General features: G+C 40.2%; 1 protein-coding gene across 4 annotated transcripts in view; it reads left to right on the top strand.

Moving 5' to 3' along the window:
* Positions 1 to 27,140, top strand: part of szt2 (SZT2 subunit of KICSTOR complex) — a 247,870-nt gene that overhangs the window by 33,581 nt on the left and 187,149 nt on the right. For all 4 annotated transcript variants that reach the window (XM_047374204.1, XM_047374205.1, XM_047374206.1 and 1 more), the window contains exons 9-14: positions 5,181 to 5,351; positions 5,442 to 5,673; positions 5,776 to 5,905; positions 6,537 to 6,682; positions 24,774 to 24,926; positions 25,059 to 25,173. In XM_047374204.1, coding sequence (XP_047230160.1) covers positions 5,181 to 5,351; positions 5,442 to 5,673; positions 5,776 to 5,905; positions 6,537 to 6,682; positions 24,774 to 24,926; positions 25,059 to 25,173 — 947 coding nt within the window. The remainder of the gene's footprint in view (positions 1 to 5,180; positions 5,352 to 5,441; positions 5,674 to 5,775; positions 5,906 to 6,536; positions 6,683 to 24,773; positions 24,927 to 25,058; positions 25,174 to 27,140) is intronic.

Raw genomic sequence — 27,140 nt, 5'->3', positions numbered from 1 at the left:
CTTGAGGACCATGTGCATCCAATGGTTCAAACATTGTATCCTGAAGGCGGTGCCGTGTATCAGGATGACAATGCACCAATACACACAGCAAGACTGGTGAAAGATTGTTTTGATAAACATGAAAGTGAAGTTGAACATCTCCCTTGGCCTGCACAGTCACCAGATCTAAATATTATTGAGCCACTTTGGGGTGTTTTGGAGGAGCGAGTCAGGAAACGTTTTCCTCCACCAGTATCACGTAGTGACCTGGCCACTATCCTGCAAGAAGAATGGCTTAAAATCCCTCTGACCACTGTGCAGGACTTGTATATGTCATTCCCAAGACGAATTGACGCTGTATTGGCCGCAAAAGGAGGCCCTACACCATACTAATAAGTTATTGTGGTCTAAAACCAGGTGTTTCAGTTTCATTGTCCAACCCCTGTATATATTTATATATATATATATATATATATATATATATATATATATATATATATATACGTGTGTATATATATACGTTCAAGTTCCGTCCATACATTCCGTCCATGTGGGTGTCGAGTACACAGTTAAAATCACATCCTAAAATTAAATGTGTGTCAGACAGGTCGGGCAACAGACCAAATATTTTGTGAAAGGGTTAGGGTTAGGGTCATCAAAATTTGGGTTGTATATATTAAAAAGTGTCACATGGAATGAATGTATATAACCAGTCGCCAAGATATATCTGCCATTTGGGTCCGTCACTGTAGAAATATGCCTGAATGGGACCGTTTTACAAATCAGGATCGCCACACGTCTAGCCTTACTTGAAAAACTAGACTGAAAAACCTGGTTGGCCCAGCTGCCTTAAACAAAGAGAACTGTAAGAACATCACCCACCGCCCCCCATCCCACTTTTCCAAGCAAAGTGAGAGTGAAAATTGCACATACCCAAATAGAGGTAGCCAGGCTGTACAGGCCAAACAAATATTACTTCCCACAAAGGCTCCTCCACCTACTCTCATCCACTAAAAGTAAACCTCAAACTACCCAAAAAAAACCAATTCCGGTTTAAATGATACCATACCAATTTTATTTATAAACACTTTAAACACCCACAGGACCAAAGTGCTATACACAATCATAAAATACAATACAGTCATAAAGTGGAGAAGGTGAAATATAAAAGCCGTAATAAAATTATTAAAATATAAACACAATAAAACCAAGTCAAACATCTCAGATTGTGCCAAAGAACGGAGATGGGTCTTGAGGGATTTAAAAACAGCAAGTGAAGAGGCCTGTCTTATGTCCAAAGGAAGATCCTTCCATAGCTTTGGAGCTGCTTCAGAAAAAGCACGGTACCCTCTGAGCTTGCGCTTTGTCTTTGGCACCCTCAGAATCCACTGGTCAGCTGACCTAAGGAAATGGAAGGGTGTGTAAAGATGTAACAGCTCAGACAAAATGGTGGGGCAAGGCCATTAAGAGCTCTAAAAGCAAATAAAAGGATTTTAAAATGAATCCTAAAATGTACTGGCAACCAGTGTAAAGAAGCTAAAACGGGAAATATGGTCAAATTTCCGTGTACCCGATAAAAGACATGATTTTGTACCCTCTAAGCTTGGAAAATGCACGAATCACGAACTCTTATATAAACTGCATTACAGTAGTCTAGCCGCGTGGTCACAAATGCATGAATAACAGTTTCAAAGTGCTGTCTAGAAAGAATGGGTTTTACTTTGGCTGCCTTAAGTGAAAAAAGCTGGATTTTACAACAGCTGTAATGTGAGCTTCAAGCTTAAGACCAGCATCCATCTTGACCCCTAAGTTTGTAATGACCGGCTTGACATACTTGGCTGAGGAGCCAACATTGGTCAGGGAATCTTCACTGGATCTGCCAAAAAACATTACCTCTGTCTTATCTTTATTAAGTTTTAAGAAGTTTAGTGCCATCCAAGCCTTCAAATCTCTTTAGTGGTACATAAATCTGCGTGTCATCCGCATAGCAATGAAAAGCAATCCCATATTTCTTAAGAATAGAGCCAAGAGGAAGGAGGTACAACAAGAAAAGGAGAGGGCCTAGACACCACATGACAGTTGAGTAGAGGAGGACATATGGCCATCAAGACATTCACAAAAAGTATGCTTGGCCAAATAAGATTTAAACCAATCCACATCTATATGACCAATGCCCATCCACTGTTCCAAACGGGAAAGTAAAATTCTGTGGTCGACTGTGTCAAAAACAGCTGATAAATCTAACAGCACCAGGACAACACAGTCACCAGAGTCAATTGCTAAAAATATAGATGGGTCTAGAGTTTGCCAGAACAGTAGGATCCAAAGTTGGTTTCTTATTTAGAGGCTGCACAACTACATGTTTCAAATTGTCAGAAACAACAGCTGAAGACATATCACATAAACAAAAACGCATACCAGATAATCAGAGCTTTTGTAAAGTTTCTGCGACAACCTCTAAATCCCCCTAAAGAGGAGAATGTCTTATCAGTAGAGCCATGGGTGATGCGAAGAAGTGCTGGATATATGAAACTGCACCTTCGGCCTGCATCTCGGAGCTGCATCCCTAAGGTGTCAAAGGCCTGCCGTTGCCTCAAAACCCCCACCGGGTAGTCAGGGAAGATGTAGACCGGCTTGTCCTTGTAGCGGGGTTGAAACCGCTGGTGGGCCAAATGTAGGATAATCTCTTTCGTCTGGAAATAGTGGATCCGTGCTATCATTACGCGCGGAGGCGTGTCCTCGTTTGGCAACCTGCTCCCCAGTCAGTGCGCACAGTCCACCTCCAGCGGTGTGGAGAAGTTATTAATGCCCAGCAGCTCCGGAATAAACTTAATCAAAAACTCAGTCAGGCGACCACCCTCTATCTTTTCCGGCAATCCGATGAATTTAATATTCTGCTGTCTGGAATGAGCTTCAGGGTCAATCACTTTTGTGCAGAGCGCCTCATTCTCTGCCTGCATCTTACTGAGCTTCTGCTCAACATGTGAGAGGCGGAGCTGGTCGGAGCTGGCATCTTCTACCTCCTCAATTCGAGCACCAAGATTCAATAGCGATGCCTGAGTGGAAGCGATGCTTCTAAGTCATTAAATCTGTCTATAATTGTTGTACTCATGTTACTTATTGCAAAAAGAATGACTGAGGACCCTACATCAGGCTCACAAGCTAGCTCAGTTCCCAATGTTGTTGTTGCTTGTTTAGCTAGCTCAGGCACATGTTGCCCATCAGCCTCATCTGGAACGTTCTCCTGCTTCTTTCCCTTTTTAGCTTTTGGTTTTGTCATCCTTAGCTTCAGAGCAGTTAGTCAATGTGGAAAGAAACCGGAACAAAGTCATATATCCGTTCATAATAAGAATTATAATGAAAACGTGTCTGCTCCATACGCTACTCACGAGCGCCCCTCCCAAAAAAAACAAAATTAATAAATTTTTGTGCTATGTTGTGGGAACAATCATCGTACCTTGAATGTGAACCAGATGAAGGAGGTGATTAGAGATTTTAAGAGAAGCAGAATTATCTTAGACTTATTTCATAATGGGAGAAGGATTGGATGATTATAAATATATTGATGTTCAACTGCACAACAGACTGGATTGGAGATGCAACTGTGGAGCTGGACAGTCTCTACTTTTTGAGGAAGCTTAGGTCATTCAGTGTTTGTTGCCAAAGGCCTGCATGTATTCCATTAGTCTGTTGTGGAAAGTGCAGTCTTTCCTGCCATCAGCTCAGAGCCAGTAACTTTAAAAAGCTTTAAGATAATAAGACCGGCTTTGTTCTGGAGCCTCTAGAGATAAATGTACAAGGATGCTTCATAAAATAAGAAACATGATGGGCAGTCCTTAGCACCTTCTTCAAAGGGCTGTATTACAGCACCAGTGTGTTTTCATCAGAGGCGTCCTCAAATTTCTAAAACACAGGTTGCTACAGGAGATCCTTCTTGCCCCATCATCACCTAAATGACATTTAAAGAAACTTGGAAAATTAGAGATGGTACAACTTCTAATTTATTTTTGGGATTCATGAAAAAAAAAATGTAATCAAAATTTTGATTTCATTATAATTACTAGTTATTTTAACTGCAATATTTTACTATTCTTTTTTTTTAATAATCCAAAAGAATGCCTTAAAGCCAGTTGGTGTTTTTGTTGCCAGTTGAGAAGATTTCTAAATTCGATATAGGTTTTTCTTCTAAATACTTCCATCTTAAGAATGAATGACAATTATGAGCATATAATTTGTATAATTTGATAAAACCTGAAGGTGAAGTAGTTGTTATAGACAAAACAGACAGCCAATGTGAAATCAGCCAGTAGAGACAGTCTCATTAAAGCTTGCTAATGTTCCCCTCTATGACAGAGTATTAAGGCCAGGCTAAGAGATGGAATTTTGGAATTTTATAAAAATAAAGACAGAATTTTTGAGAACTCCACGTTTTCCACGTGTTCAAATGAGGAATATTGAGCATCTTGTGAAGTTAAACTAGTTATACTAGTATCATTTTTACAAATAAGGATATTCTTAATCTTTTAGCACATCAGCATCAAATTATTACTTGTATCAGGACTTTGAAACAATTGTGCATATGACTGTGTCTGTTTTAAAGAAAGGACCACACAGACTTGAAAGAAATTGCTTGTTTTGTGGAAAGGGAGCTGTCATCACTTTTTTTCTCGTAATGTTACGACTTTTTTCTTGTAATTTCAAAAAAGAAATTCTCTTAGCCTGGCCCTAATACTCCCTCATATCCCTCTGACTGCACTATCTTGTTAAAAAATCAGGAAGAAGGTGGATTATCTTCGTCCGTTCTTGGTGAAGTCTTCTAGGCTGTATTAAGAATGCAGTGTGCTCCTCAATGTCCAAGACAGTGTTTGGGTTCCTTCACTTCTCTGAGCATGCACAAAATATTTCTTAGTTTGACAATAAAAAATTCAGTTCTGTCTTCAACATCTCTAGAGCATCCAGAGAATTAAATGCAGAAGATCAATGGATGCTTTAGAAACTGATACTTGAATAGTCACAGTACTGTTACTTCAGAGGTCACACATGACACAATGTGCAACATTGATCAAAGATATTTGTTGTATTGCCCAGCCTATGTTAAAAGCCAAAAAAACTTGTCAGACAAGCTGAACTTTGCCACAGAGAGACATGGTTTGACTTAAATGAAGATGAAGAAACTCTCTAAATCATTGATGTCATTGTAGTTTCCCAGGACAAACTGTTCAATGAGCACCTAGTGTCAGCCAGCGGTAACCCTGCCCTGGTCATGCGGAGGAAGAAGCACACAGAGAAAGAAGTCCATGCTCATTTAATCAGTGTAGTTTCAGTGCGACTGAGAGAAGGCTACACCATCAGAGACATCAGCCTCACCAAAGGTAAAAGTCCCAGTTTTCAGTGGTCACATTTAAAAGAGCAGAGGTCTCACCAAGGTGCTGGAGTATAACATATCCTCTTGTTTCCTTTAGGAGGGACCCAGCTGGAGGTGAAGTTGGCTCTGCTATGGAAACACAACATGCATATCGAATACCTAGCAGCTGCCACCTGGCCTTTGGACCTATCCAACAGAAGCACTAAGGTGGAGGTGACAATGGAAGGCAGCTATGACATCCTGCATGATATCAGCTGCACACAACGGAAGCCCATTACCAGTCCATACCGCACTTCTGTCATCCGCCGCTTCTGGAACACACTTCAGAGGTACTGCTTCTCAATGTTTCCCCTGAGACATTCCACAGCACAATGGGCTGTTGTTTTAGATATTAATTAATTAAAATACATTGACATGTTTGTCTTTCCCAGCATCAACCAAACTGATCAGATGTTGGTGCATCTGCAGTCATTCAATTCAATTCCTGAGAACTACATGATTCCAGAGAGCACCAAAAACGGAGTCCCTCTATTCTACATCCCTCCTGGCTCTACGACTCCGGTACTGTGATGTGTTTTCTGAATACACTCCTAGGGGCACACTGTCCTGCATGTTTTCCTGGTTTCAACATGCCGTGTTAGAATTGATAGGCCGGTACCATTCACGTTACCATTCAACTTCTGCTACATTTGATGAGGAGCTGCTGGGGTAGTATATTCTAATGTGGGCCCAGGAACCAGGGAAGAGAACATTTTTACTAGTTTGGTAGGGACTTTGGAACTGACTGTAATGGCCTAACATAACATTAGTGACGCCAATCTACCTGACCAATATGATTTCACCTATTTATAAGATTAGCCTGTCTTTTTACCATTGTTAAAGGATGGCTAACATAAAAAACCTTTTCTATGCATGTGATTAAATAACATTGCAAAAATAAAAAGACGCTGTGAGCTGTAGTTTAATAAGTGGCTATATATGATTGTATTTGCTAATTGTTTTTTCTTTCATTCTGTAATGTTTCTGTAATATTGATTAAATGTGGGCAGACCTGGGTTCTGGCCCCCAAGTGAAAAGTGTGATCGCTTCCAGCCATTCCACATATCCTAGTGTGCACATCTTATCTTATAATAATAAAGCTGGAAGCAAAAACTCTGTGTGTGTGTATATAAACTATGTCCTCCTTCCTCAGGTTCTGTCTTTGCAGCACAGTGGATCCAAAGACCCATCTCAGTCTCAGTTTGCATCATACTGGAAACCGATCCTGTCTATGGACACAAACTTCTGGCAGAGATGGTTACACATGCACCGCATTGCTATCATCCTTGAACATGACTTGTAAGGAATACATATCTTTCTCTTTTTATTCATATGATTTAAAAATAGTCATTTGGATTTATAGATAAAGGTTTATGTGGTTATATAGTCACAAAGAAAATTGTTCTTTCATTTTATTTGAACATATTTTTTAAAATTCAGATTAAGTTTTATGCTAAATAGATTAAAACTCAGATAAAGAGTGTCACACTGTGTCGTAGGTTTCTGTTAGCTACAGGAAACAAAGACAAAATGCTGAAACTGTGTGTAATAAAACATTCCAATACAACATGATGGATCCCAGGCGCGTAGTTAAACCTGAGTTTCCGGGGCTGAAGCCCCGGATGTTTTCTGAATAGCCCCGGACTTCTTGATAGAAGAAATAAGAAGTATTAAGATGCAGCCACAAAATGGTATTGGACTTCACATTTTTATTAAAAAACAATTAGTTTTTTTCACTTTTGTTCCGTATAATCACGTCCCGCTCCACCTAACCAGACAATGAGTTTTTAGGAGCGGGCGGTCTGATCACTGAGCTAAAATAATCAAAACAGAACTCAGAGAAATTCTCTCTCAAAACAGCCCTCACAGGAGGGAACTTTTATTCTTCAAAAAACGCACAGAATCATCTTCATCAAAAATTCCAGAAGTCTCCCTGCCCTCGGTTCCTACAGGACGGTTTTTATACAGATACAAAACATTGGTGTGTATTGTATTGCATCCTGACCAATTGACATCATCATACTCATTTACGTAAACCTTCTTGGTACCTTCAACATTGCTTTTCTCTACTTTTTCCGGGAATACACATTTAGCCAAACATCTGGAAAACATCAAATTGGCGTACGTGACAGTTTTACACTAACAATTGCATCACTTATCTGGATGCAACCTATCAGGTCAAATTGACCTGGCAGGGGCCAGCATATCACAAGATATCCTGCAATAACAAGCCCATTAATCCCATGCCAAAAACTTTTCCCTAATGTAATCTATTATCAGAATTCTTGCATGTTTACTCAGAGTGAACAATTCTTCACAGAATTCATCTTATAGTGGTAAAAACAATAATGACTTACAGGGGTTGGACAATGAAAGTGAAACACCTGGTTTTAGACCACAATAATTTATTAGTATGGTGTAGGGCCTCCTTTTGGTGCATTGTCATCCTGATACAAGGCACCACCTTCAGGATACAATGTTTGAACCATTGGATGCACATGGTCCTCAAGAATGGTTCGGTAGTCCTTGGCAGTGACGCACCCATCTAGCACAGCTATTGGGCCAAGGGAATGCCATGATATGGCAGCCCAAACCATCACTGATCCACCCCAATGCTTCACTCTGGTCATGCAACAGTCTGGGTGGTATGCTTCTTTGGGGCTTCTCCACACCGTAACTCTCCCGGATGTGGGGAAAGCAGTAAAGGTGGACTCATCAGAGAACAATACATGTTTCACATTGTTCACAGCCCAAGATTGGCGCTCCTTGCCCCATTGAAACGACTTTTGGCTTTGGCATGAGTGACCAAAGGTTTGGCTATAGCAGCCCGGCCGTGTATATTGACCCTGTGGAAACAGGAGAGTTGAGGTGCACATTTAATTCTGCCGTGATTTGGGCAGCCGTGGTTTTATGTTTTTTGGATACAATCCGGGTTAGCACCCGAACATCCCTTTCAGACAGCTTCCTCTTGCGTCTACAGTTAATCCTGTTGGATGTGGTTCGTCCTTCTTGGTGGTATGCTGACATTACCCTGGATACCGTGGCTCTTGATACATCACAAAGACTTGCTGTCTTGGTCACAGATGCGCCAGCAAGACGTGCACCAACAATTTGTCCTCTTTTGAACTCTGGTATGTCACCCATAATGTTGTGTGCATTTCAATATTTTGAGCAAAACTGTGCTCTTACCCTGCTAATTGAACCTTCATACTCTGCTCTTACTGGTGCAATGTGCAATCATTGAAGACTGGCTACCAGGCTGCTCCAATTTAGCCATGAAACCTCCCACACTAAAATGACAGGTGTTTCAGTTTCATTGTCCAACCCCCGTACTTTTTAGTCTAATCAAACAAAGCTTTAAGCTTCCACATATATCTCCCCTTTAATTAGGTTTTCAATCTAATTAACAGCTGAGAGAGATCTTATATTCATATTGTAAATATCCTGTGAGTATAAGTGATGTTTATAAGTGAATACAAGGAAAAAAGTGTGAACGATTATGAAAAGTAGTGAAATTACTTTGTGTACAAAATTAATAAACAACTCCAAATGATTGTTCTTGTTTAGGTCTGAAATTTCGGGTTCAACTAATCAATTATGATCCTATTTAAAGTTCCTATGCGCACATTATTTTAACTGTGTTAGACTATGATAAACTAAACCTATTCACTAATTAGACCAAATCCAGCTACTCTATAGTTCTTCCCAAAAGTCTCCTTCAGGAACACATCTCATCAACTCACCCATGGAAACATCCTTGTCAGTCAAATTCACAAGCTACGTGTCGATGAAGGAGACCTTCAGGTCGGCTTACGGCACACCAATCGAAAAACCCACCCGTCCTAAAAGGTGGGGAAAAACATCTGGAGGCCATAGAGAAATCTCATTCTCGGCCAATCTGAACGAGAGATCTCTGTTTCAAATCTAAAATGTGTAGTTACCACCTATTTAACCATTAGTGCCAATTAGGTCCTGTTTTGTCATTCCTATTACCAAACCTTTGTAACGGAGAACATTGGTCATGTCAAACCTCTATCGCTGAATATCACAACTTGCAAGTATAAATGGATTAATATGATTCAGAACATTCCTTCAGCAAATCCAACTACATAGAACATTGATATTATAACATAGGATGACGTACAATAACATGGCAACACATCCATTAAGTCCTTTGCTGCGTCCTCATGTGGACTCCATGCTCCGAGCAATTCCACATTTCCTAGGTCAGTCTTTGGCAACTTTATTGTTCTGCCATCACATTAGTCCTGATTCAGGGTCCCCAAGCGCTGTCCATAAGTCTCTGAGTCCACGCACAACGTAAGCGTGGTCCCCGAACCCACTGGAGTCCCACTGGGGTCCCACTGGATTTCCGGCCATCATGGCTCCAAGTTCCCAAGCACATATGAATAATTGAAAACAAAATACATCATTGGACATAATAACTTCCAATACAAAACATGATGGTAATATCTTCCAGTCAGTCAGTCATTTTCTACCACTTATTCCATAGTGGGTCGCGGGGGAGCTGGTGCCTATCTCCAGCAGTCTATGGGCGAGAGGCAGGATACACCCTGGACACGTCGCCAGTCCATCACACAAACAACCATGCACACACTCATTCATACACCTAAGGGCAATTTAGAGTGACCAATTAACCTAACAGGCATGTCTTTGGACTGTGGGAGGAAGCCGGTGTACCCGGTGAGAACCCACGCATGCATGGGGAGAACATGCAAACTCCATGCAGAAAGACCCCCGGTCAGGAATCGAACCCAGGACCTTCTTGCTGCAAGGCAACAGTGCTACCAACCGTGCTTCCATTCTTGCAGAATTTGCATTAAACAGTATATGGTCTGCAACATTTTTACACGTCTGTATGGTAGATGTTGGACGCATATTATATGTAAATATTGTAACAAGAAGAAAAAATAGGAAAAGAAAAGTAAAAAAAAAAATCATAAGTCCATCAGGTCCAGGCTGCTATACGTATTAGACCCTCTGATGTTCCCCACCATCAGTCATCCATCGTTACACAGTTCCCAAGATCCACTTTCTGATGATAGGCAACACGCAACACACGAGCAGGAATATCACAACTAACACAGTTAGCAAGGTTAATCCTGTCTTCAGTGCTAAGGCTCCCCAGTTGCCAAATATTTCCTCCAGACTCTTCTACGACCAGCTGTCCCTGCCCGCATTCTCCTTCATTTCTTCTTTTAATTTGTGGAGTTGAACTATTATGGCACTGAAGGTAACTCTTGGGGCTGTGTTCATGGGGATGTATGTGCAACATTGATTGCCAAACATGTGACAAACACCCCCCTTGTCCACTAAAATCCAACCTAAAGCTTGCCTGTTTTGCAATGCCATTCTACTTGTCTCATGCAATTGGTCACCTAAAGCCATAAACCCTTCAACCGTAAAATTAATCATTCTTTGTTGATTATAATAAACATAGTTTATCCACTCAACATTTTTGTTAACTGTGATCCAAGGTAAAATTGATTCAAATCCTGCTGTGACTTCATGTTGCGCTTTGAATTCATCAGGAATTCCTCGTGGTTGGCCTATGAGATTCAAATATACACCTTCCTTCAGTCCATAATCACCTAAACTTCTGCGAACTCTTGTTCTATTTTCATCTATTCCAATCATACTTTTTACTCCTTCATACACCAAAGTTATAGGTAGTTAACACGTCTTCCCCACACATCTAATAGCTATCTGCCACCGGGTGTGTTTGGTCTCCTAGGAAGAATAATCTTGGAATGGACATGGTAATGTTTTCACAATACTGTTCTACAAAATCTGGATTTTGATACCATATCGGAGCTTTAACGAATATTGGTGTCCTATTTGCGTGTTTAAACTAAGATAACACCCAAGTCACATTACATTTTACTGTTGTGTTACCCACATCAACTCCTTTGCCATTTTCGAAACCTCCATTTGCAAAACACTCGTATTCTGCATCATAGTCTACCTCGTAATTTAGCGGAGGACTTCTTTGTTTAGTACTGAGGTTAAATTCAGCACACAGTGCTTCAAACCTGTAACCTTTCCATTTGTCTAAATATTGGTGCGAATTGCATGAGCCATACAGTAGTCTGCAACTTATACCACACATTGGTAACTTGAAGAAGGACACCACGTCTACGCTGGGAGTAAACTCCCCATCCCTCCACCTCTGTTGTTGTACTAGTGCACATTCTTTAGATGTATACTTCTTTGGAATGACAATTGAAGTTGCTCCAGGGGTAACAGTCCCCCCCTGGCCTCAATCCATGCCACTTAATGTCTTGTAATTTATTTATTGCCCTTGGGGTTACTTTGTTGTCCCAACGCTCCATATAGAATTTATCCAAGCCGCCTCGATAGTCATGACAGCCCTCCTTTTCAGAGCATCCGTACTTAGTTTGGTTAGGCTCTGGCAAATATATTGAATCATCCTGCATAAGTGTGGTTTTAACCGTGATCAGGACCATGATCAGGACATAGTGCCATAGCGTAGTGCCAGTCGTTCTTGGTAATACAGTTACGTTTTCAAATTCTGCTAACATGATTAATTCTGTGTTATTTACAAGTGTGGTGTTTTTAGCCTGTTCTACTGTTTTACCATACGTAGTGGTCTCCTCAACTCCACTAGTGTTAGTTAAGGCGACTCTCCATTTAACAATCAATGCACTTAATGTTGTTTTAGTGGGTGCCAATGAGGGCATAATATTTGTATTGTTTATAGGGTTTGCTATTGTGCTTACTATTGTAGTGGGTGCAATGAGTTTTTGCGTGGTATGTACCTGGGGTATTATTATGTCATCTTGTTCGTCTTTATCTGTCTCAATCGTGGGAGTTTTACTAGTAACTGTAAACAGCAAATAACACTTGTTTTCAATTAATACGCTTTATTTGTCTGGAACTTTCCAAAACATAATTGACTCTACTATTCCACCATTCGTAGCTTCTTCTAGCTTCAATTCATGTTTCCTCTATTCTAAGAGCTATCACGTCCATTTCCACAGTCCATCGACAGGTTGTTTTTACAACTTGTAAACCACATTTTACATTTTCTTGATTTTTTCCTGTAATCTGATCATTTGAATCCATGTACCAACTGCACATTTGCCGTTTGCCATTTGTGAGACCTAATCTAGAAATAATTATGCTCCTACCCAACAAGTTATCTCTCGTTTCTTGGGGTGAGATGTGTAACCTGAACCTTCCTCCCATCATTTCTACTTTACATTTAACGTTGTATCCTCTATATCAGGGATGTCAAAGTCAAATACACCGAGGGCCAAAAGACCAAATTTGCTACAAGCCAAGGGTCAGACTGGTTCAATGTTTATTAAAACATATTGAAATGATTGCACATAGGCTATTGAACCAAGACCTAACACAGAGTATATTAATTAATAATTAAATGAATAAAGCAATATTTTCTTATGGATCTGTCAGTAATTTCAAGTGAAACCATTTTTCAACAGGCAGACAAAAACGAACTTCCTTCAAAGAAAAATTGCATGTTCTGTACATTAAAAGAATGAAGCAATATTTTGTTATGGCTCTGTCAGTAACCTCAAGGGAAAACATTTTAATCTGGCAAACAGCAAAACATTTAATGGGTTTGAAAAACAAAGTATATTTCTTAATATCAAGATAAATACATAAATAAAAGTGCATGCATTATAACCTGAAAATGCATTATTGTGTAGCTCTATGATCCTACTGATCATTGCTTTCAAATGGTAAAATAAGAAAATAAAAAAATTTATCAGATGTATTCTTTCTCATGGCTCTTATCTGCAATTTTCCCTGAGTACATTCAACTGAAAAATAAATATGAATAAATAAAATACAATAAAATAAAATACAAAAATCTATGGCACACAGAAAAAAACAATACTTCCTTCATAGAAAAATCACATCTTGTACAAACAAATGTAAACATTTAACTGAATTAAAAACTGAAAAATACGTTACTCCTCTGTGATGCTCACTTGTCTGACGCTGAGCCTGATACTTGGTGTGGTGTCTCATCTTTTGTACAAGTTCATCAATGTTCGGGGTTAGGCTCTGAGCTGAGGAAATCCTCAAGATTGAGTGAAGGTGATTATTTGATTAGCTTCATTAAAGAGAAAAGTTGTTCACACAAGTATGTGCTGCCAAACATAGAGCGCGTCCGAGCAGCCCGGAAGCACAACTGGGGCATTGTGTCGGGGATGAAACGTGCAAACTCAGCAGCACTAACTCTCATAATTTTCCTTCAGTGTGTCATTGCACTGGAGCTCAATCAACTCCATTTGTAGATTTGGTGGTGCGCTTTCTACATTGACTGCAAAGGGATTGCTGAGCAGTTCAAACCTGCTTTTTTGGGTTTCAAAGTCAGCAAATCGGCATTGGAAGTCGGTGGCAAGTATGTTGAGTTTATCAGCAAACTGTGCACTCGGGAACACAGCGATAGAGAGCTTCTCTTTCATGGTCTGGCAGATGGAAAAGTGGCTCAAGTTTTTGTTTCTCATCTGCATCTCCCAAAGACTCAGCCTGGTTTTAAAGGCCTTCACTGTACTGTACATATCAGAGATGACAGAGTAATCAATCATCCTATTTGCATTTGCATTTTCTTCTTCAAGACTGCTCATTCCTTCACTAAATTAAAATGAAAAAGACATTTGAGATTTTTTTTTTTAAATATGCCCCAGCAAATAGATACCAGAATTCAATTTGAAATGTAAATTTGAAAATGAAAAAGCATTTCCAGAAATGCTTTTTCATTTTAAGAATACGGCTGCGTTATTTGACCCATAAATAAAATTAGTAACCAATCATCCTATTTGCATTTGCATTTTCTTCTTCACGACTGCACATTTTATGCCATAATCAAAAAGAAAACAAAGCAGACATTGCTTTTTCGTTTTCGTGGTCTGCCCGCAAAGTACTGCCCAGAACTCGAAAACGAAAAAGCATTCCGAGCTGCGGGCGCAGAAGAGTGACGTCAGCAGCCGCTCTTCCTCAGCTCCCTGCTGACCGAGCTACCCATCTTGTTCGGTGGGAGGCGCTGTGCACGTCTGCAGTGCATTACATTGCAAACGTGCCGAGAAATTGATTGAATTGCAGCAGGACCGAGCTCAATTTGTGGCACATTCTTAAAATGAAAAAGCATTTCTGGAAATGCTTTTTCATTTTAAATTTTAAATTTCAAATTGAATTTTGGTATCTATTTGCTGGAGTACATTTTGAAAAATAAATCTCAAATGTCTTTTTCTTTTTCATTTTAATTAAGTGAAAGAATGAGCAGTCTTGAAGAAGAAAATTAAAATGCAAATAGGATTATTGATATCTAATTTCATTTATGAGTCAAACAATGCAGCCACATTCTTAAAATGAAAAAGCATTTCTGAAATGCTTTTTCATGTGAAATATGGTAACGATTTGCTTCCATATATTGTATTGCATCCTGACCAATTGACATCATCATACTCATTTTCGTAAACCTTCTTGGCACCTTCAACATTGCTTTTCTCTACTTTTTCCGGGAATACACATTTAGCCAGACATCTGGAAAACATCAAATTGGCGTACGTGACAGTTTTACAATAACAATTTCATCACTTATCTTGATGCAACCTCTCAGGTCAAATAGACCTGGCAGGGGCCAGCATATCCCAAGATTTCCTGCAATAACAAGCCCAACAAGCAAAGCGGTATAAACAAGGCGAAGATAGCGTTAAAACCTGAAGAATGGGCTAATTGTAAATTAGAGCTAATTACTTATTCACCCAGCCAGACATGAGGTGGAAGTTCACTCTTATGAGCATCAGCAGGGTCATGATGAGGAATAGAGAGCAGAGGGAGTTTCACCTGAGCTATAGGTAAAGTTACATGATCTGTATGTCATAGTAAACAGTAGCAACCTTCTCTGTGAGCTTTTAGCTGGATCTGCATCATGTGAAAATATCTGGTTCTTTACTTCAGTCAAAATAAAAGCATTTAATCCCAACGTAGCTAAACACATTGAAAGTTCTTCAGATCAACACAATGTATCTCATTGCAGCACCTGGTTCTACATGTAGACAGAAAAAAGCGTTGATCAATAAACCAGGAAAATATCTCCTGCTTCCAGTAAGATGTAGTAGAAAGTGCAAAAGTAAGCCTCCGTTCTCTCTTTCATATCTTCTGTGCTGATTCTAAACATGCAGCTCTGGCTTTAAAGATGCAGTATAATTAAGAAATAAATCATAGCAATTAATCACAGGTGGACCATTAATTAGTTAATTATTTTATTTTTCTGAATTACACATGCAATATTATATCAACTAAACTAATTAAACAAGAATACAGTTTTTCTGAAGGTGAGACATACATACCATATGTATACAGTTATTAATACCTGTAATATTAGTACTGATACGGTCCAGGATGAGACTCTATGCTATATTTTAAACACCAAATCTTAACACATTTCCTCTCAAGGTGTTTAATAGCAAGAACTGCACTAATATCTCACATGCTCAGTGCTGAACAAAAGACTGTGTTGTAAAATCTCATATTTATTATTTTTGGCCGGCCAAATTTCTTCAGAAGTGGAATGAAGGGCTGAAAAGATGGCAATAAAAGAGACCAGGTTCATAAAAGAAGGAACAACTTTAATGAAATGTTTCAAAAGCTCTTGGCATGATAAAATAAATAAATGTGTTTTTGGATTTTGCCATCTGACTATGATTTAAGAAAATCAACATTATTTTTTGAAATATAAGAATAAAGACAATGGAGCCTCAGGAGTGGAAGACTTTGATGAGAATGTAATGTTAAAAAAGGTAATTTATGTAGATGACAAAAGAAGCACATTTATCTGGCCCAAAGTAAACATCTCTGAGTTTTAGAAAATGTTTTGTCAGCAAAAATTCATATTACCTTCTTTTTCTAAATACCTCAAAATGTGTCATTATCTGCTTCAGCAAAATGTTTTTTTCATCAGTCCTAAGCTCTGTTTCTCCTTGTCCTTCATTCAGCTTTTAACAAAAATAAAAACCAAGTAAAATTATTGTTAACTTTTTTTGTTTGATTCACAATAATTTATATTCAGTCTAAAACCATCTGAGACAGAGAACTGGTACAATCTGTCATTTTAACTTTGAATTACTTATATTATTATTATTAAAATTTCTTTTGGAAATTTAAATATTTTGGGTTTGGGCTAAAGGCCCCAATGTTTTGAGACCCTAAAAACGCCCCTGATGCATCCTGTGGAACAGGTCCAAACCCGGACCCAGAGAGCGTTTCGTCCGGACCGCAAAGAATTTACTGTGCATAAAGTCATCTTATTCTTGTCGGTTGCCGTGTCTGACTTTTGAACAGGTGCAATGGGCAGCTGTGTGGTATGGCAAGCCAACTGTGCCACAAAATGCCACTTTTACTACACGTCTGGTTAAAAGGTCACAAAAAAAATGCCATTTTATCAGTCAGGACACCATAAAATATGATGACAATCCCATTAAAACGCCATTTAATGCGGCATTTTAAGAGCACCCGCAGAACGCAGAAAAAAACTGCGTTTTTCTGATAAACGTTATATATTCTGCAGCACTCGGTGTTTGCTTCTGTAATTAATTTTAATGTCTTTAAACTCAAAAGCAGAGAAAAAACACAATAACTGTCTGAAACAAGTGAAGACCAACATGCTATTTAAAATCCGATTTGTAGCTGTAATACTTTTCTCCTCCACCAGATGGCACTTGCACGGGAGCTAGTCTACGAAACGCTATCTGTGGACATTTTGTTGGTTGTAATGTTATTAAATACAGGAAAATAAATCTTGTATGCTGTGTTTGCTGTTACTTTTCTGAAGAGGATTGGGAGAATATCATGTGGATAAAACCAAAATAGAACTTTTTGGCAAAACTTAACTGCTGTTTTTGGAGGAAGAAGAATGCCGAAGCAAGGGGGTGGAAACATCATGCTTTAAGGCTGTTTTTTTAAGAAGAGGACAGGACGACTGATCCGTGTTAAGGGAAGAATAAACGAGGCCATGTATTGTGAGAGTTTAAGCCTAAACCTCCTGCCATCAGTGAGAGCATTGAAGATAGAATGTGGCTGGGTCTTCCAGCATGACAATAATCCCAAACACACCGCTCGGACAACGAAGGAGTGGCTCCGTAAAAAGCATTTCAAGGTCCTGGAATGGCCTAGCCAGTATTCAATTCAATTCAAAAATACTTTATTAATCCCAAATGGAAATTAAATGTAGTTGTAGCTCATTATGAGGGTTTCCTCAAAGAGCCGTTGTAGATGCTGATGGCTGTGGGCAGGAAGGATCTCCTGTAGCGCTCCGTCTTACAGCAGATCTGAAGAAGCCTCTGACTGAAGACACTGTTGTTGTAGGACAGTCTCATGAAGAGGATGCTCAGGGTTCTCCATAATGTTCTTCATTTTATGAAGAATCCGTCTTTCCACAATGATCTCCAGAGGAGTCCCCAGAATAGAGCCAGCCTTTTTTATCAGCTTGTTGAGCTTTTTTAAGTCCTTGTCTCTGATGCTGCTTCCCCAGCAGATGATGGCAGAAGAGATCACACTTTCCACAACAGACTTATAGAAGATATGCAGCATCTTGCTGCAAACACCAAAGGACCTAAGCTTCCTCAAGTAGTACAGTCTGCTCTGTCCCTTCTTGTAGATGGCTTCACAGTTGCATTTCCACTCCAGTCTGTTGTCCAGGTGAACACTGAGGTATTTATACTCCTCCACCAACTCCATTTCTTCTCCCATGATAGAAATAGTTTTTGACTTATTCCTGTTTCTCTTAAAATCTAAAATCATCTCCTTTGTTTTAGTCACGTTCAAAATGAGATGATTGTTTCCACACCATGCCACAAAGCGGTCCACCACCTTCCTGTACTCAGCATCTTGTCCATCTCTGATCCACCCCACGACTGCAGAATCATCCGAGTATTTCTGCAGATGACATGAGTCTGTCTTGTACTGGAAGTCTGAGGTGTTCAGAGTGAAAAGGAATGGTGAGAGTACAGTCCCCTGTGGTGCTCCTGTGCTGCTGACGACCTGGTTAGACTCACAACCCTTCAGTATGACAAACTGTGGTCTGTTTGTCAGGTAGTCTTTGATCCAGGAGATTGTTGAGGCCTCCGCCTGAGTCTTCTGGAGTTTCTGATAAGACTGATGAACTCTCTGGGTAAATAATATGGATGAAAACTTACTGCCAACAGTTCAATATCTGGACTGCAGAGATGACACTTCACAGTTACATGTCCTGGATTACACCATCTGTTGTTCACAAGTACTGCCAGTCCGCCTCCTTTACATTTGCTGCTCCTCTTTAAATCTCTGTCTGCTCGTATGGTTAAAAAGCCTGGCAAAGAGACGCTGGAGTCAGGGATATGATCCTGCAGCCATGTCTCAGTAAAACACATAATACTGCATGCCCGGTACTCTGGCTGGGTCCTTTGTAGGGCTTGGAGTTCATCCAACTTGTTTCCCAACAATCTCACATTGCCCATCATAATCGACGGAAGAGATGGTTTGAACTTCCTCCTTCTCTCTCTTCTCTTGGCTCCTGCTCTGCATCCACGGCGTCTCCTTTTCAACTCATCACGGATTTGGGGTTGTAGTTGAAGTATCATTTGAGCTTTTGAGATATCAATCAGCTGCTCCCGGTTGTAAGAAACAACCCCGTTGCCATGGCAATGCATCATAACAAATGTCCAAAAGTAGAAAAGTATTAAGAAAAATCCTCCAAGCTGCACAGCATCCGACACCGTAATGGACCTCAACCCAACCTCAACCCCATAGAAAATTTGTGGAGGGAGTTGAAAGTGTGTTACCCAGCGACAGCCGCAAAACATCACTGCTTTATAGATCTGCATGGAATAATGTGCCAAAATACCCACTAAAGTGTGTGCAAACCTGGAGAAGACTTGAAATGTTTGACCTCTGTCATTGCCAACAAAGGTTATGCTATAAAGTATTGAGTTGAACTTTTGTTATTGACCAAATACTTATTTTCCACCATAACTTACAAATAAATTCTTTAAAAATTCTACAATGTCATTTCCTGGATTTTGTTTTTTTTTTCTCATTTTGTCTCTCATAGTTGAAATGTACCTATGATGAAAATGACAGACCTCTCTCATCTTTCGAAGTAGGAGAACGTCCACAGTCAGTGCCTGACTAAATTCTTCTTTGACCCACTATATTGGTAGATTCTGAAATTACATGAAGAAATTATAGAAATAAACAATGGGAAATAAAAAAGGGCAAAAGAAAAAAACTTTCTAAAGTTGTTCATAGAAAAATAACGGCAAACGCAGCATACAAGATTTATTTTCCTGTATTTAATAACATTAAAACGTTTCTGTAGACCAGCTCCTGTGCAAGTGCAATCTGGTGGAGGAGAAAAGAATTACAGCTACAACTCAGATTTCAAAATTGCATGTTGGTCTTCACTTGTTTCAGATGATTATTATGTTTTTTTTCTCTGCTTTTGAGTTTAAAGACATTAAAATTAATAATGAGATGATTACAGAAGCAAACACTGACAGGGAGTGCTGCAGAATATATGGCATTTATCAGAAAAACGTTTTTCGGCATTCTGCAGGTGCTCTTAAATTGCCACATTAAACGGTGTTTTAATGGGATGTTCGCCGTATTTTATAGCATCTTGACTGATAAAACGGCGATTTTGTGTGTGACCTTTTAACCAGACGCGTGGTAAAAGTGGCATTTTGTGGCACAGTTGGCTTGCCATATAAAGCACCGTTAATACGCTGTTAATGCGCTGAATGGTGAAAAAAAAAGCTGTTTTCTCTGGCCATTGAACACCGCTTTTTGTCGCCGACGGCGTTCAATGTCCTGATAAAACCCTGTATTTTTGCTGCTTTGCGACATTTCTTATGCCGTCTAAAACAGCGTTTTCTCAAATTAAGCAGGGCCCTGCCCACACTCTTTTTATCCAATTAATTTAGACTCCAGTCGCCCAATGAGACAAGTAGAACTGCAGACCCCACTAATTCATAACAGATTAGCTGTGCTGAAAAGAGGTCTGATGATTTTTCTGATGGATTTCATATATTCTGCAGCACTAAGTGTCACTGTAATCATCTCAATATTCATTTTAATGTCTTTAAAGTCAAAAACAGAGAAAAAAAATACACAACTGTCTGAAACAAGTGAAGACGAACATGCAATTTTAAAATCCGATTTGTAGCTGTAATACTTCATTTTGTAGCTGTAATCACTTGTATTTCTGTCTTATTCTTCATTATAGTAAATTTCAGAGATATTTAGAAGACAGTGTTTTAGTGTCGGGTGGGGGGTGTATCAGGGAGTCCTGCCTCAAGTGGAGGAGTTGAAGTATTTTGTGGTCTTATTCACGAATGAGGGAAAAGTGGAGCGGGAGATCAACAGATGGATCGGTGCGGCTGCCACAGTAATGGGGGCGCTGTGCCGGTCCGTTGTGGTGAAGAGAGAGCTGAGCCGAAAAGCAAAGCTCTCAATTTACTGGTCGGTCTACGTTCCTACCCTCACCTATGGCCATGAACTTTGGGTCATGACCGAAAGAACGAGATCCCGGATACAAGCGGCTAAAATGAGCTTCCTCTGTAGGGTGGCCGGGCACTCCCTTAGAGATAGGGTGAGGAGCTCGGCCATCCGGGAGGGGCTCGGAGCAGAGCCGCTGCTTCTCCACATCGAGAGGAGCCAGTTGAGGTGGTTCGGGCATCTATACCGGATGCCTCCTGGACGCCTTCCACGGGAGGTGTTCCAGGCACGTCCCACCGGGAGGAGGCCCAGGGGACGGCCCAGGACACGCTGGAGGGACTATGTCTCTCGGCTGGCCTGGGAACGCCTTGGGCTCCCCCTGGAGGAACTGGAGGAGGTGTCTGGAGAGAGGGACGTCTGGGCGTCTCTGTTGAGTCTGCTGCCCCCGCAACCCGGTCCTGGATAAGCGGAAGACAACGAGTATGAGTACGAATTATGAGCTCTGCCTGATCCTGTCTTTAATTTACTTCAGCTTCTTAATAGGTGAACTGCTCTTTGAATGTTTTGAAGCAGAGGTAAGACAGCTTAGGCATTTCTTTGTTTAAAAGAAAACATTTTCTGAAATTGTCTTTATAACCTGCAAAGTAACCAGACTATGCTAGTAATAACAAGACAAAGGGAAACCATCGTTTTTCAGTGTGACCTCTGAATCCAAATGTGGTCACAGTGTCAGAGGGAAATTGTAATGGGTCCAAAAATTAAGGTTAGATTTTTTATTATTAATACAAACTGATGCAATAGAGGATAGTATGTGATCCTTAAAAATGTAATCTGAATTTAAAAGAAATCTTTCCAAACCGCAGTCTGTTCCATTTCTTATGGTCAAGGGTTTTCTCTATGTTGACAAAAATAACAAATTCTATTATCAAATTAATCAGAAGGTGTGTTTCGAATTATGAGAAAGGAGCAAAATGTTAAAGAAGACCTGATGACCTTTTAGAAAAACTGAGTGATGTAATGGCTAAAAACTTTGAGACCGTACTAACAAAAACAATAAATTGGGATTACGACGAGTCTTTGAACAGGTGAGCTATGAGGCTGAATCTTTAACAGCGGGGCGGGAGTCTATGTTTCACATGTGGAAGGGAATTTAAGATTCAGGGAGCAGAGTGGCTGAAAGCTCTGCAGACCATGGTGTTAACGTGAGCAGAGGGCACAGCAAGGTGGGTGAAGCATGTTGTGCTGAAGTAGAGGGAGAAGTTGGCAATGAACATTAAATAAGAGATTGGCAAAGTTGTGGTTAGCTGTGAATGTATTCAGGAAGATGTTGAATTCAGCAATTGCTGCAGGAGTGGGTTGATGAGGTGGAATGAAGAGATTTTAGTAAAGAAACGAACAACAGAATTTTGGAGTCTTTGAATCTTACAGCAGGATTTCTGAGGTAGACTACAGTAAATGGACTGAACTTATATAGCGCTTTTCCAGTCATGCAGACCACTCAAAGCGCTTTACACTAGAACCACTTTCACCCAATCGCACTCACTAATGCTCATGCATTCATACACCGATACGCAGATCGGTAGGCAACTTGAGGTTAAGTGCCTTGCCCAGGGGCACATCGACATATAGCAGGAGGTAGTTGGATTTGAACCCACAACCTTCTCATTGCAAGACGACTACTCTTCCTACTGAGCCACAGTCGCCTCATGAATAAATAAATGAATAAATAAAGAGGAGAGAGCATATGTGAGGTGACCGGTCTGTAGACAAGGACAGAATTTGTGTAACTTTAAGGAGGACACACAGATGACTAATGTTGCATACATAGAAAGAAGCAGAGCAGATAAAATTGTTATTTAGGGAAGGAAATAATGTGCTATCAAGGAAGACACCCTATGTCTTGATCTGAGAGGAGGATGAAAACTTTGGAACAGTCAATTGAAAGGAAAGACAGTCAACTTTAGACATCTGAGATTGAGTTCCATCAAAAAGGTATTGTGTTTTGTTGCTGTTTGAGGTGAACCTAGATTCCTATTTCAGGTAGGCATGTGGTAAAGGAGAAGGGTGTTTGCTGGAGTGTTTCGCTGGAGAGGTAGAGCTTGATGTCTTCTGTGAAACAGTGAAATAACAGTGAAAAAAAAAACTAATATTGAATTTACTAAAGATATATGCTAATGGAAATAAGGTAGATTATGAAAAGGGGTCCTAAGACAAACCTGATGTCACGGGGATGGAGTCTGATCTGAAGGACTCGAGTTGGATGAACTGAGAGCAGCCAGAGAGAAATCACGGCAACCAGTCAAGATTGGTATGTGTGATGCTAGCGAAAGATAACCTATTGGGAAGGATGGTGTAGGAAACTGTATCAAAAGCTGCTCTCAGATGTGTGCGGCGGTGATGCACTAGTAAAATGCATGACACATATTCAGAGGCTTCAATCCTCGACGCAGCCCGTCGAGGTTTTGACTCCCAACCTAGACGACCTTTGCTGCATGTTTCCCTTTTCTGTCAGCTTATTGTTGGAAAAATAAAGTCCCCTAGTGCTGCAAAACATAAAAAAGCTGCTCTCAGATCAAGGATTGGAAGTATGAGTCAATAGACAGATTGGAATTGTTCAAATAGGACATTTACATAGAACTGGAGCTGAGTGACGACTGCTTGAACTCTCTTGGAAAACAAAAGTAAGTTTCAAAAGGGATGAAGGTTATTGTAGTGGTTGGGATCTGTACCAGTTTTTTTCAGTATTGCAGCGACAGCAGGAATTTTGAATAGTTTATGTTTGATAAAATGAAATGGCAGTGTACATATGATTATCTAAGATAAACATTCAGAAATCCAACGTCTGCTTTTATTACTGGGCGGCTAATATCTGTTCCTGAAACCATTAGTCACAATCCAAAGAGGATACGAGTCCTTCTAGCCTGGCTTTGGATCTACCTTCAGTCAAAGAGATTTCCATGGGCAGTTAGTTCTTCTTTTTATCATACCTTTAACCTATAGTTAAACCAGTGATCTGAGACTCCCTCAGGGTGTGGGCTTAGGTCAGGAAGTCTGTAGACCACTGGAGAATAGGCACCAGCTCCCCTGCAACTATGTACGGAAGACCCGGGTATAGAAAATGGATGGATGGCTTCTCACTTTTAAGTCTTGATCATCAGTGATTATCTAACCACTTACTCGCGTTATCCATGTAAGATTGTCTGTTATATGCAGTCAATATTATTCTCAAATTCCATGTCAACTAAAACAGGAGACAGGAAGTCAGCCTTGAGGATAGATAGCGAGTTATCTTTTTAACAGGACTCACTGTTCTTTTAAGTCTTGCTGCCATAAAAGCATGGATATAACGGTACACATTCGAACCGAAAATGTTGGTTGGATACGAAGGTGCACCAAAGAAATACTGCCTTGTTTTATACCTGAACACATGTAGGGTGTTTGTGTGGAATGAAGTGTGCAATGCAATGTTCTGTTGTGCAACTTCAAAAAGTGACACCAAAACAAAACCGAGATGGCATCCAGCTATCACTAATCTCTGCTATTTGGGACATTATGGTTTCTTAATCAGCGACAGGGGAGAAAGAAAGGTGGACCCAACAAAAAACTTTATGTCAACATACATATTTTTCAGCAGCAATAAAATATGTAGCTCTTTCTGCACTTACTCTCTCGGAATTGCCTACTTGAAACAAAGTCAAACTTAATATAAACATCACTGGCATGGAAAAAATCAGCTAAAGTCCACATACAGCTGCCTGCAGTATTCAGCCAGTCTAAAATGCTGCACAGCATATGACATGCAATTTAAGCTTTTTTCAAAAGTCTGTACCGAATCTGTGATTGACTGTATTTACTGTGATCAGAAGTAGAGTGGAACTGATTCAACATCTGTTTCTGCCAGACCTGTCCCTAAACACCTGCACACAGCTGGAAACAATGGACGGTATAGTACCATCCAGTGTCGGATCTCACATTCTGCTCTCACATCCCTGCTGAAGGACTGCAGCAGCTTTGTGTTGGTGGAAGGTTACTCGTACGTCAAACTCATTTACAGGTGAAAAAAAACTGGATAGCACTGTTTGCTATCATAATTATTTCTGTGCTATTAATAAAAAGATCTACATGTTTTTCATTCTCTTCTGTGAAACATAATACCAAAACACTTTTGTGAACTTTGACTCCACAGTTCATTGGATCAAATTCCCACATCCTTTTACTTGGTCCGTCTGATCTCTAAGGCACCCTGCATGGTTCTGCGTCTGGGCTTTCCTATTGGGACACCAGCCAACGTTAGAAACAAGGTATTCAAAGTGTGATTGGATTTTTTTTTATTTCGAGCAAATCAGTTCCGTTGCTTAACCAGATTTGCCTCTAGTTTTTAATTGGTTCTGTGAAAAGAACCAGTTTGACTTCCACAACTATGTTTGTGAACCTTTGCTAATCTCCAATATTTGATCTCTTGATTGTGTCAGTAGTGCTGGAAGAACGTTGGTTACGTATTGTAACCTCAGATTCTATAAGTGTAGTCACAGCCCTATAAGGCTATCACTAGTGGGTTAAACGCGAAGCAGGATGTGGTCTATACCTCAGTGGATCAGTCCAAACCATAAGCATACATCTGCTAAGCCAGAATACCTTCGAAAGCCCAGCCTTCCGCATGCGTAATGACGCACTCAGAAGCACACTGCACCACTGAATAACAGAGAGGAGAATAATCTCTGTTTAGAACGGAGGCTGAGATGACAGATCTCCTGCTGTGAATATTGATGATGAGGTCACAATATGTGACTGCCCAACAATGAACAGAGCAGGTCAACAACTCCTCAGTTTGAGGAGGAACCCAAATCAGCTGCGAAATGATAAATGATGAATGAATGTATGGCGCAAAATCACCGTGTGCCCTGAGCGCAACAGCAGAGGGAATCATTTCTGATCACAGGGAGGTTTTATGGTAATTCAGCCATAGTAACAACAATAACAGAGGTCACAAACCGGGGCTGGGGGACAATTATGATCTCACTCCGTGCCTGCAGGCAAAAGAGTGGGCCGATATAAAAGCGCAGTAAAATAATTATTCTGCCAGAACTCTGAGAACAAAATGAGACATAGAGGAAGTGGAAACAACATGGAGGTAAAATTTATTTATTTATTGAAGTTGTAGTAGAAGCAGCTCGTGCACCCTGAATTGTGCACACGACTTCCTGTGGGTGGCCATGCTTCTCTAAGTGCTTCTGTTCAGGGCCCATACCCAGAGACGCTCCTGATTGCCCCTCGTGCATCCTCCTCACAGCAGCTTCTGCAGATTCTGGAAAAAGAGAGGGGGAACCATGGAGCGGAACCAGACTCCATGTTCCTGCATGCAGGAAGACTGCCAAAAAGATGAGGAAAGAGTTAAAATTGGCCACTTGGCAGTCTTTAAATGAGCCTTGTGTATTTTTCATGGCTATCTGTCCCAAAGGGGACCCATGGTACCTTTTAATGTGCCTACTAGTTAAAAAAAATAACCACAACTATGAAAGGCACTTGGTGACCTTGAAATTAAATTGCCAGTGAAACTTTGGAAAACACCTAAATCGTGAGATTGGGTAAGCGGTGAGAGAAAAGTAATTGGTCATTTGTGCACACACAGGCTAAAAGGTCATATGAACGTGACAGCCCAGGCGTGACCTATTATTGTGTCTTAAAATTGACACTTCGTGTGACAAGGATCAGCGCCTGCTGTCAGCTATTTTTGGATATCATAAGTATTTTAAGGACACAGAAGGTGACCCCTTGGAGATTCATAGCTTGAATTTGATATAACTGTAGTGTTTTCTTTTTTGAGATCTCTGTGGTGAATAGAGTTTAGGTGGTATTGAGAATTAAAATCATGTAATTTTATGTTATTAGTTTAGTTTGCATGTGAGAACATTAAACTGAGATTTAACATGAGTGAGCCTTGGGGAGAGAGTCAGTAAGCGCAGGGGTCAGGGTGAAACTGGGGTTAGAAGGGTCTCGGCAGCTGCAAGCCGTAAAAGCTGGCTGTAGGGACCATAAAGCAATAAATGTCAACTTTTGGCCGTGGTAAAGATGCCACAAGGAAGCTTGGCTGATTTACAACACCTGATGGAAAAAGGGAAGGTACAGTCAGTAAGCTTTGAAGTCCACAGTATAAAGATGTACTGAAAACTTATAATGACAGAAACATCTGGTTAAAGACAGCCATGCTTTGCTGAAAATCCATCTCTCTCTGTAAGGGCCCTTATGTAAATTCTCTCTTCTTTATGTA

The sequence above is a fragment of the Girardinichthys multiradiatus genome, chromosome 9 (genome assembly GCF_021462225.1).
Source record: "Girardinichthys multiradiatus isolate DD_20200921_A chromosome 9, DD_fGirMul_XY1, whole genome shotgun sequence".
In the NCBI taxonomy this organism is placed as follows: Eukaryota; Metazoa; Chordata; class Actinopteri; order Cyprinodontiformes; family Goodeidae; genus Girardinichthys; species Girardinichthys multiradiatus.
Note: the sequence above shows the minus strand (reverse complement) of the source record. Positions and strands in the feature narration are given on the sequence as shown.